The sequence below is a fragment of the Podarcis melisellensis genome (genome assembly GCF_964234715.1).
Source record: "Podarcis melisellensis genome assembly, chromosome: 5".
NCBI classification, from domain to species: domain Eukaryota; kingdom Metazoa; phylum Chordata; class Lepidosauria; order Squamata; family Lacertidae; genus Podarcis; species Podarcis melisellensis.
The window spans coordinates 22,011,809-22,024,233 of record NC_138537.1 but is presented as its reverse complement, the minus strand read 5'-3'; the positions used below and the strand labels follow the sequence as shown (position 1 = coordinate 22,024,233).

At 45.6% G+C, this 12,425-nt stretch overlaps 1 protein-coding gene across 3 annotated transcripts in view; it reads left to right on the top strand.

The window, feature by feature from the left end:
- The window catches only part of LOC309369702 (vomeronasal type-2 receptor 1-like), a 30,838-nt gene that overhangs the window by 820 nt on the left and 17,593 nt on the right, over positions 1–12,425 (top strand). The window contains exons 2-3 of one of the 3 annotated variants that reach the window (XM_081910843.1): positions 1,783–2,233; positions 10,101–10,392. In XM_081910843.1, the coding sequence (XP_081766969.1) occupies positions 1,783–2,233; positions 10,101–10,392 (743 nt within the window). Of the gene's footprint in view, positions 1–1,555; positions 2,234–8,883; positions 9,022–10,100; positions 10,393–12,425 lie in introns of those variants that run through there. The other 2 variants (XM_081910842.1, XM_081910844.1) reach the window with 2 other exon arrangements.

Here is a 12,425-nt window from a genome sequence, read left to right as displayed (position 1 = left end):
CCTGGAGAAGAGGAGGTTAAGGGGTGATATGATAGCCATGTTCAAATATATAAAAGGATGTCACATAGAGGAGGGAGAAAGGTTGTTTTCTGCTGCTCCAGAGAAGCGGACACAGAGCAATGGATCCAAACTACAAGAAAGAAGATTCCACCTAAACATTAGGAAGAACTTCCTGACAGTAAGAGCAGTTCGACAGTGGAATTTGCTGCCAAGGAGTGTGGTGGAGTCTCCTTCTTTGGAGGTCTTTAAGCAGAGGCTTGACAACCATATGTCAGGAGTGCTCTGATGGTGTTTCCTGCTTGGCAGGGGGTTGGACTCGATGGCCCTTGTGGTCTCTTCCAACTCTTTGATTCTATGATTCTATGAATGACTGAAAGCTGCTGCTTTAAAGGGGGAGGGGCCCCTGTCAAGAGGGCAGATGTGGCTTACTGGGTGTTCACATCTGGCCCATGATCTGCCTGCCTTGCTTCTGCACACGTGCAGCAGTTAGGCTTGGAAAGAGCCTCCCATTGGGGAGTTTAAAATGGGTAGGTTGTGTTGATCTGTTGCAGCAAAGAGACTTGTGGCACCTTCATACCCTAATGCAGGGGTCAGCAAACTTTTTCAGCAGGGGGCCGGTCCACTGTCCCTCAGACCTTGTGGGGGGCTGGACTATATTTTTTTGGTGGGGGGGGAATGATGCAAGAGCACCACGAGCCCCGGTGGCTGCTTACCTGTGTCTTGCAAACAGCAGGGGCTGGCAGTGGGACGATGAGCGGCGTGCGAAAGGGCTCCGGAGAGGGGCTGTTTAAAATGGCGGCTGCTTGAGTGCTGCTGCTGCTGCTGCTGGCACCAACAAAGCCCAGTCCCCTTCCTCCTCTAGGCAGGGCGGGGAGAAGCCAAGAGGAGGGAGGGAGGGAGGAGGTGGCACCGCCATCGCTGTGTGAGGAAGAGGGAAAGAACATGTGTGCTGGCGAGCCACATGGTGATTCCGGACCGTCTGTGGGCCGGATCCAGAAGGCTATTTGGCCTGATCTGGCCCGCAGAACTTAGTTTTCCTACCCCATGCCCTAATGTGTTACGGTATCCGTTGCTATGGACAAGCGTTGTGGTTCCCACACTTTCCCCCAGGAATGTTTGGGGGAAGCCATGACTGTTTACAGTGGCACCATAGTGCTTTAAGGGACGCAGGTGGCGCTGTGGGTTAAACCACAGAGCCTAGGACTTGCCGATCAGAAGGTCGACGGTTCGAATCCCTGCAATGGGGTGAGCTCCCGTTGCTCGGTCCCTGCTCCTGCCCACCTAGCAGTTCGAAAGCACATCAAAGTGTAAGTAGATAAATAGGTACCGCTCTGGCAGGAAGGTAAACGGTGTTTCCGTGCGCTGCTCTGGTTCGCCAGAAGCGGCTTAGTTATGCTGGCCACATGACCCGGAAGCTGCACGCCAGCTCCCTCGGCCAAAAAAGCGAGATGAGCACCGCAAACCCAGAGTCGGTCACGACTGGACTTAATGGTCAGGGCTCCTTTACCTTTATAGTGCTTTAAAACTGTGGCATGAATGTAGCCTAAGTGTCCTCCATGTTTGATCCAGCAATGGTTCTTAAATCTTTGTTGTTTATTTATCCTTGTATGCAGGCACCTGCGCTAAAGATCTAAGCAAAAGATGGGAAATAATGGCATCAGTATGAGAGAAGGGAAATGCATGAAAAGATGTGGGTCACTCCATTTTTATTAGTGGGGGAAGGAGCAGTTCTTTTAAAAATAATAGTAATAAAAACCACAACAACCTTTCCTATCCTTCCAGTACTTCATAGACGAGGTTGTGCCTTGGCAGCTGTCGCAGCAAAGAGAATCCGCCTGTGTGGATCCTCATGGGAGCAGTCGTTCTCCCTCATAGGCTGGCGAACAGTCAACAAGCGAGAGCCTCATAAAAACCCTCTGCTCTTTTTTTGGGAAGCAGCAATTATTTCCTTCCAGCGGCTCAGAGTTAAAATGGCCCGTGCAAAGTTCTGGCTGCTCACAGGGCTGCTGATGCAGGCCTTGTACGTGTTTGAGCCCACCCGAGGCGAGGAAGAAGACGCAGCTGGGGAGGAGGGAGAAGAAGAATGCCGGCTGCTTGGGAAGTTTGATCTGCGCGGCTACGTGAACGCGGAGGATGCCATGCACGTAATTGGAGGGATGTTCCCTATGCATTTCAGGACCATCCTGGAAGAAGATCCGACCAGCACACCACCCAATTCGCCAAAATGTGAGGGGTAAGCTGCTTCCTCCTCTTCTCTAGTCCTCCAGAGAGTTTTGCCGTATACAGAGTCAGAACCGCCGGTCCATTGAGTTCAGAGTTGACTGGCAGGAACTCTGTAAGGTTCCACAAAGGGATTTTCTCCCAGCCCTAGCTGGGAGATGCTGGGGATGGAAACTGGGACCACATGAAAAAGATGTTCTGCTATGGAGTGTTAGCATTTCCCTTGCTTGAAAAAACAACTGTGGCAAGGCAAGGGTGTGCATGTTGTTATTCATGGTTATAGCTGGGCAAAGGCTTTCTCAATATCCCAAGCTGGGGACAGACAATCAGTGCATCAGAGGCCGAAAGGGGATATATAATATAGGTATTGATGCTCAGGTGGGTAGGCATTTGTTTCTTTTGTCCTGCCATCGCCTCTGTTGGAAAGGGCTGGTGCTCAGAGGGAGAGCATCTTGTTTTGCATGCAGAAGGTTTCAGGTTCAATCCCCAGTCATCTCCAGGGAGGGCTAGGAGAGATTTCCTGCCTGAAAACCTGGAGAGCTGATGCTAGATCAGGACCAGTGGTCATGGATGATGGGAATGGTAGTCCACAGACAGCTGGAGACTCAGATTTGGGAAACCCAGTGCTAGACTCATTGAGCTGACTCATTGCAAAACAGCATCCCATGCGCCTAATCAGATATGGAAGGTATTTTGAAGTTATAAACTACGAGCAAAGGCCAGGCGTCAGGAGGCAGTTTATCTGAAGTGGTTTTCCTGCTTGGCTGGCAGCATACCAAAGGGATGGCCACCCATCCTTGGCTTCGGTAAATACCAGCGAAGCAGAGCCCACCACCTCCCGAGGGAGACTGTTCCGCTGTCAAACACCTCTCTCCATTAGGATGTTGTTTTGCCATAACTTGCTTCCCTGCAGTTTCCACCCATTTGCTTTTAGTCTTGCCCTCTGGGGGCAGGAGAGAGGTGGGCTGAACTCATGGAGCAGAGCCCATTGAGGGCATCTTGCCTGCCAAAGCATTGAGCCATCACTGCTGAGGACAGAGCCTACAGTGGGATGAGGGTTCACACCATATGCAGCAATGCTTCTCTCATGCTACCTGGGATGTGGGTTCCAGAGATGAGGGTTAGTGTTAAAGATCGCCGGGTTGGATTTGCCATAGCACTAAGGTTATGGCTCCACTAGCGCAAGCATTTGTGCTTGCCTGATGAAACAATCACCCCTCTCCACCCTCACACACTGTTCTGGGGGTCATCCTGATCCTCTGGAGGAGATTTGGGAGAGTTGTGCTTGTGTGCTCAGATCCTGCTTGCAGAATTCCCACAGGCATCCGGTTGGCCACTGTGGGAACAGGAAACTAGATTAGATGGGCCACTAGTCTGGTCCAGCCATCTCTTCTTCTTACATGTTGGAGGGTCCTCAAACTGGTATTATTATTATTATTATTATTATTATTATTATTATTATTACTGCTGCAAGAGTGACCATGTCTTCACATGGCAGCAGGGATATCAGATGGTGCAGCAAGCATTCTCCAGAGGATATAGAACTAACAAGAAAGCAGATTCTGTCTGGACATTAGGAGAAGCTTCCTCCATGGTAGGCTGAGGCACCATGTTGTCCCCCAAGATTGAGGGGGTCTGGCATGGGCGGATGTGTGTGATGTCACACAAGCATCACATGCCCTGTGTTGTGTGCAATTCCTGTCACTGTTGCCCTTCGGTATCTAGCACCCTCTCCCAATCCTCTCCCTCTGACCTCTCCTCAGTGTCTCTCCACCAATCCCTGGGTTCTGAGCCTTCCTCCTCTGGGATTTCCCTTGGGGGTCCCTGGCTGGGGCCTCCCACACTCCTCCTTGTCCAGTCAGTCCCTGACAATGAATTCATTTAGCTGGAGTCTGTCCCTGGAGTGGAATGAGGAGGTACAGTGCTGAGTGGGTAGAAAGGATTACACCACTTGAGACTGTTGGTGAGGGAAAATATGCATTTTGGAATGGCCTTCCCCAACCTTAAAGAACTCCATGCAAATTGTTCATTCATTTATTCAGTTATTTATGTCATGCTTATATGACAAAATGGTTTCTATATGCCAAATAGAGCACTGAGACAATGTAGGGAAAGATGGAATGGAAACTTTCTCCCTGATGATTTCTAATTGGCAGGGAGTCTACCATCCATTCTGCCACATCAGCGTTTTCCCATCTCATTCAGACTTTATTCTGTCTGCTATTATATGCTAATAGCCCTGTGCATGGCCTTGCTTGGGAATTCTAGGGACGCCTGCCCCCGCCCTCCACCAATGTGGTTTTTTAAATCAGTGGTTTAAATTAGTACCGTTTTGAAAGGTTCTGTCAGCCATCTTGATTCAAAATGGCACCCAAATGTATCCAATCATAGATGAGAACCAGCTCCTTGATCTGAAAAACAAATCTGGTTATGATAACTTAAGTGGCATGCAAATGCGTAGCAAACAAAACAAACTTTCTAAAATATGTAGTAGTTGTAATGTAATATTTATGCACTTTGTATATGTGTAATCTCCCAGTCTGAATCTGTAGCAACGAAACAGCAGAGGGCTATAGCTGTTGTTGGTGTTTAAATTTACATACTACCCTTCATCCGAAGATCTCAGGGCGGTTCACAAGATAAAAACACAAAATTAAAGCACAAAATAAATACAGTGGTAACAAAGAGTCGGACACGACTAAACGACTAAACAACAAACATCTTGGTTCTCAAACCTAATCCGTTCCGGGAGTCTGTTCCACTCCCGAAACAGTTTGAAAACTAAGGCATGGCTTCCAGTTGGCTGCAGAAATTTTCTGCACTCAAGTGGAAGTCGTGTTGGACGTTCGGCTTCTGAAAAACGTTTGCAAACTGGAACACTTACTTCTGGGTTTGCAGCGATTGGGAGCCAATTTCTTCGACATCTAAGCCGTTCAAGAACCAAGGTACCACTGTAGTTAAAACAAGAACAAAACAATAACCCCCTCCCACATTTACCTATCCATCACATTTATCTATAATATGAACTGTATTGATTTATTGCCATGAGGTTCTATAATTACCGTATTTTTCGCTCTATAAGACGCACCAGACCATAAGACGCACCTAGTTTTTGGAGGAGGAAAACAAGAAAAAAAATATTCTGAATCTCAGAAGCCAGAACAACAAGAGGGATCCCTGCACAGCAAAAGCAGCGATCCCTCTTGCTGTTCTGGCTTCTGGGATAGCTGCGCAGCCTATATTCGCTCCATAAGACGCACACACATTTCCCCTTACTTTTTAGGAGGGAGAAAGTGAGTCTTATAGAGCAAAAAATACAGTATGTGTAATGGAAAATGCTGTCTCTTAACCAAGTTTGGTTTGGTTTTTTTCTTCTGCTTGTGGCAAAAAGGGCAATCAATCGGATATTAACTCATTTCTTACAAGCACAATCCGCTAGCATCACTTACCTGGAGAAGGTTGCTCCATGATCCTCTAATCCAGGGGTAGACAACCTAAGGCCTGGGGGCCGGATGCGGCCCAATCGCCTTCTCAATCTGGCCCGCGGACTGTCCGGGAATCAGCGTGTCTTTACATGAGTAGAATGTGTCCTTTTATTTAAAATGCATCTCTGGGTTATTTGTGGGGCATAGAAATTCATTCATTCCTCCCCCCCAATAAAGTCCAGCCCACCACATGGTCTGAGGGATGGTGGACTGGCCCACTGCTGAAAAAGGTTGCTGACCCCTGCTCTAGTCAGAAGAGGGACTTAATCACAGAGGTGTTAAAGACAATTCACAATGTCCTGGGATCCAAGGCTATTTAGAGCTTTAACTTTCAGCGAACACCTGAGTTTCCACCTGTGCTGGGTAGAAGAGTTCTGCCTCTATCTCTTTTTTCACATGCAGATTTTTGCATCATGGTTTTCCCTATGTAATGTTCTCAAATGTTACTCCTATACAGGAGAACTGCACTGCAAAATTCAGGGAAGTGTGAATTTTGAATAATAGTTGTGTTTTGGTATGAATATTGTTTTGGAAAGTACGAATTTGTGAGGTTCACATTGAATTTCTCCTTCACCCCACCGCCATAATGGCTGGTACTGGGGGAAGGAGTTCCTGCAAAAATATAGACACCCTCCTTTTAGTAACCAGCATTTGCTTAGCTTTGCAAACTGAGTTTCCGCACCAGCCCAGGCCTCCTGGTGCCGATGGATTTCTGAGCAGCTGTTTCAAATAAAGCTCATTTAATTAATTGTAATCACTGATTAGTTCCATGAGGGAATGGATTAGAAGGTAGAGATACGGCATTGAAAAATAGTTACAAGAAAAACGGTGACATTAGAAATATTAAAGGCTTAAAGGAAGCTTTAAAACTTCATGTGCCCTTTGCGGGGAGTGAATTGGTGTTTGTGTATCTCAATATCTGCAGTGCATGTGAGAGAAGATATTGGCAGGGGAGTTGTACAGGCAATGCTACATTCTCCCACCTGCTCTATAATTAACACACACACACGTTTTCAGGGAAAACATAAATAATATGTTTTCAGTGAAAAAATAATGTGAAAGAAAGGAAATGTGAAAAGAAAGAGGGGAAATAACCAAAACAAGAGTGTATAAGTACTTACTGTAAGTGATACAATTAATCCAATAAATGTTTTTCTTTTCTGAGGCTGGCAAGGTTTATTTTAACAGGCCACTTTCCACCAATCCTTTGAGACTTAATTGGGGAATATCTCTCTCTCTCTCTCTCTCTCTCTCTCTCTCTCTCTCTCTCGTTTTTATTGGTCCAGGGTGAATGCTGGCAAGTGACAAAAGAATTCACTGTGGTTTCTGTAACAATAAAGTATCTGGCATCAATGATTGTTAGGAATCGCAGCCATCTCACTGGGAGTAATACCACGTACTGGAATGCATTGCCAGATTGTGGGGTATGCACTCTGAATACAAAGCAGGGATATAGTTGACCTTTCTACCAACTGCTATGTAAACTGGAAGAGAGTCGTAGATTTGCTTCTTGCTCTCTTCTGGGAATTCTTTAGCTGCTAAACAATAGATAGAGGGTATTTAAAATGTACTATTATGGAAGCCTTAGCACCGGGACAGAAAGGGAGACATCAGCCCTGTGGGATCTATGGATGGTATTTGGCTATGTTTTAGTCAGAGTAGACCTCTATACTACTCTATGTTGTTGTTTTTTTACTAGAATTCTAAGGTCCACCTGCCAGAACCAGGTAGAAACAGTGATTCAGTCAGATGAACTTATTCATACTCAAGCTCAGGAATTTGTGACAGTCATTCCTAGAACTCCTGTCACATGAAAATCCACTCCTTGGTTCCTTCCAAGCATTTTTTTTTTTTTAGGGCTCCAGGGAAGGGGCATAGATCAGTGGCAGAGGATCTGCTTTGCTTTCAGAAAGTCCCAGGTTCTCCTAATTTCTCCTAATTTTGCATGCAGTTCTGCCTACTATACATATATTTGCCAGATCCCGGCAATATAATACATGTCTACTAACATACACATTTTTATGCATAGTAAAGGTAAAGGGACCCCTGACCATTAGGTCCAGTCGTGGCCGACTCTGGGGTTGCAGCACTCATCTTGCTTTATTGGCCGAGGGAGCCGGCGTCCAGCTTCCGGGTCATGTGGCCAGCATGACTAAGCCGCTTCTGGCAAACCAGAGCAGCGCACGGAAACACCGTTTACCTTCCCGCTGGAGCGGTACCTATTTATCTACTTGCACTTCGATGTGCTTTCGAACTGCTAGGTTGGCAGGAGCAGGGACCGAGCAACAGGAGCTTATCCTGTCGTGGGGATTTGAACTGCCGACCTTCTGATCGGCAAGTCCTAGGCACCACCCGTGTCCCTTATTTTTATGCATGCATCCTCCTAAAACATGCATTTTCATACCTGCTGTTTTGTTGGCGTATCACACTGCAAAATTTAGCAAGGTGTGAAACACAGGATACCTCTGTTACAGCCTGAAAGCCTCTTAACGCAAGGCCTGGAGAATAATGGAAGTGTTATATTTTCCCTGAGTTTCCCCAAATGATGTCAATCTAGAGAACAGGAGGGTCATAAAGGAAGTGTTTTGTTGTTGTTTACTCTTGGCCCTGAACAAGTCATACTATTTCAAAAACTAGAACTAATACACCCACCTACAAAAAACAGAAACCATCCTTTATAAGCTTGCAGAGAGTTCAAGCAAAAGCCCATCAGGCACAGGAAGAAAAAGCACATGGAGTTGAGGGTGGAGCCAATGAAATTGAAAACTCTGCCTGTTTCTTCTCTTTTACATTAGGGCAATGTATGTGCTTATATCACCGGTTCCCAAAGTGGGCTGACTACCAGATTTTGAAAAGCTGGTATTGCTGGACCAAGTTCATCAATGTTGTTGAATTAATTAAACTCAATACTTTTCATGGGAATAAATGTGCAATTAATGGTTATTATTGTTGGAATATTATTATATTATTATCTTCCTTAGTGGGTTGTGCAAACTGCTATTCAGAATAATGCTTTTTATAGGCTAGGGGGGCACTGGGGATGAATTTATGGAACCAAGGAGACAGTGCCCCCCCCCGCCCAAATTTGGGAAGAATTGCACTATACCTTTAAAGCACATTCAGAGCACATTCTTTCTCTCAAAGAATTCTGGTAATTGTAGTTTGTTAAGGCTTAGGAAATTATAACTGAGGTGGGGTTAAACTACAGTGCCCAGAATTCTTTGAGAGAAAGAACAGGCTTTGAATAGGCTTTAAAGGTGCAGTGTGTCTATGGCATAGACTCTATGCACCAGCATGAAAAAACCTAAAGATGCAGGTGAGAGCTGGTGTAATGTAGTGGTTAGAACTATGCATGAGCAAGGTCTCAATGGTTAAAGCCTGGCCTCAGCACACATCTGCAACATGGAGCAATAGTCCTGGCTTACTTTACTACATGCTGAGAAATAGGACTATCATTTGGTTAAATGAATTTTAGTTGATTGGGTTTAGTTGATTAGATTTATGGAGTAGAGAAATCAGTGTACTGTATTTCACGTTAATGCTCCTATTCTATAAATATAAAAGGTAAAGGGACCCCTGACTGTTAAGTCCAGTCGCAGACAACTCTGGGGTTGTGGTGCTCATCTCGCTTTACTGGGTGAGGGAACCGACGTTTGTCCACAGACAGCGATCATGTGGCCAGCATGACTAAACTGCTTCTGGCGAACCAGCACACAGAAACGCCGTTTACCTTCCCGCCAGAGCAGTACCTATTTATCTACTTGCACTTTGACATGCTTTTGAACTGCTAGGTGGGCAGGAGCAGGGACCGAGCAACGGGAGCTCACCCCATCGTGGGGAGTCGAACCGCCGACCTTCTGATCGGCAAGCCCTAGGCTCTGTGGTTTAGACCACAGCGCCACCCGCATCCCTCTATAAAGATACTTTCTCTTAAATGAGTCGTCTTGATTTTGATGAAGTGAACTTCCAAGTAAGGATGCTTAGGATTTCAGCCTGGTTTTAAGTGCCAGCATAGCAGGGATAGACTCCAACACCTATTAGCCCTAGCCAGCTTGTCCAATGGCCTGAGATGGTGGGTGTTGTAGTTCAACAGCATCCTGAAGGCTACAGTTCCCCTTCCCTGGAGCACATGATTCAGTGATTTGCTACAATTTGTATGCAGAAAGTGCTTATCCTTGAAGTAACCATGGGGTTCAGCAATGGGGCAATTACTTGCAGGGAGGCTTCTTCCACCTCACCCCATTCTGGCCCCATTTGTGGAGCTTGCTTCTTCTACCGCAGTACTCACCAGTATGAACAACCTCTGGTAAATGTGGAGGATGCAGCTTTCCTTTTAGTATTTTTCTTTTCTTTTAGAGAAAGTCCTGCATGCGTTCATATTCTTCTTCTTTGCAGGTTTAATTTCCGGGGTTACCGCTGGGTCAAAGCCATGATACATGCCATAAACGTCATAAACAAGGATGAGGATCTTCTGCCAGGCATCAAGCTGGGTTACCAGATCTACGACACATGCTATACAATGTCCAAGACGGTCGAGAACTCCTTGGCTTTCCTCACTGGGCAGAATGAAACAACCCCTGTGTTCCGATGCAGCACCGGTGCTCCTCTAGCAGCAGTCGTTGGAGCTGGTGGATCGACTCTTTCCATTGCATCCTCAAGAATCCTAGGGCTTTACTATTTCCCTCAGGTATCATGAATCCTGGAAAGCAGGGGTACAGAACCTCAGGCCCAGGGGCTGAATGCCCCCCTCTAGGTCTCTATATCTGGCATTTGGGACTCTCTCCAGGCCACACCCCCTGTCCCAGGCCACACTTACCACTGGCTTTGCTTTTTACCTTCCTTGCGTATTTCTTCCTTTCTGGACTGTCCTTGAACTCTGGTCATGCTTCTTGCTTCTCTGATGGAGAACAGAGAGGGATGTGTGAGTGTGTAGAAACTAGCCTATTGTACCAAGGTAAAAATTGTATTTGTTGCTCTACTGACTGTGGCCTGTGGCCCTGCCCAACATGTGGCCCCTGGAAGGTTGTGCAGAAGGAAATGTGGCTCTCAGGGTTTCCCGCCACTATAATGTTTTTACTGTAAAAAACCAACAGAAGGTCCTCTTCTGACATCAGAAGGACATGTTGTAGGGAAGGGGAAATTATGGCTTTCCAGGATTGCAATGCCCTTCAGCCACAGTAAGCATGGTTGATGGTAAGGGATGTTGGGAGTTTGAGTCCAACAACATCTGGAAGGCCACAATCTCCCAATCCCTCATATACAGAAAACATGAGCAGCAGAGCCAGGAATGGAGTCTTTATTCTCCAGAACAAACCACATTCCCTCTCTGGAAGTTTTGAAAGGTGTTATATGGAAAATAGCAATGTATTAGAACTGCCAGCAAGTCCTGCCTCTCCAGCTTCTTTACCTTGCCTTCCATTCTAGCTCATTGGTCCATTTCTCTAAATTGCCCATGGCTGAGCCTTGGCTTGAGGGTGAATGGGTTGGTCAGTTCTCAACCCATGTGGCAACAGTCTGCACGATGCATTCTGCATTCTGCAAGGAATGGGGTGGCAGATTTTTGCAATTCGACATCCTTAGCAAAGTCCAAACAAATACTATGAAATACATTCTGAGCTTGAGTTACAAAAATCATGACTACTAAACAAACAAGTACAGAGGAGCAAGTCTCATCCCTCTACAAAAGAGTTGAAGTAATGCTTTCTTCTTTTGAGTTCTAATTTGCTTTGCTATTATGAATTGTTTTATGTAAAAATCTCTTTTGCAGGCCTGAGCTGTGGCCCACTTGACCTTCTTCCTGCAACTGTTGTATCATTTTCCTTCACATTTTCCTCTTTTTTGCATTTTTTATACATGCCCTTCTTAAATCTCAGCTCATCTGTAAGCTCTTTTTGCAGCCACATTGGTTTCTTTAGATGCCTCCCACTTCAATTTCTTGTTGGAACCATCTGTGCCTTCAGTAGAAAGTTTAAGAAAATCCCATCCATATTGGACTCCCCTCTCTTTGAGTATTTCTGACCATGAAATCTCAGCCAGTATTTCCTTAAGCTTTTTGAAATCAGTCTTCTTAAAGTCCAGAGTGCATGTGTGACTACACTCATCTTTCCCTTGCCTGTGTACAATGAAACCCAGGAGGACATGATCACTTCCTCCCAAGGTTCCCAGTACTTTCACTTTGTCAACCAGTTCCTCCCTGTTGGTGAGAACTAGACCCAAGATAGATGATCCTCTTGTTGCTCCTTCCACTTTCTGGGAAATGAAATTGTCAGTGAGGCAATGGAGGAATTTGTTGGACCTTACATTCTTGGCAGAGTTTGTTTCAATAGATATTGGAGTAGTTGAAATCTCCCATAAATAGTATATCTCTCCTTTTGAAGATTTGGTGGTCTGCCCTAGGAAGGCATCATCCAAGTCTTCACTCTGGCTTGGAGGTCTGTATTAGACACCCACAGTAAGTTCACTGTTGTTTATCTCTCCTACAATTTTTGCCCATATGCTCTCAATCTGCTTTCCAAGCTCCAGGTCATGGATCTCTTCATAAATGGACACATCCTTTAAATATAATACTCCTCCTCTCTTCCTGTTTTGTCTATTTCTTTTGAACAGGTTATACCCCTCAATTTCTACATTACAATCATGAGTCTCATCCTACCAGGTTTTAGTAATGTCTGTTAAGTCAGATTTTCCATCCTGTATTAAGATTAAAATTCTTCTTGCTTG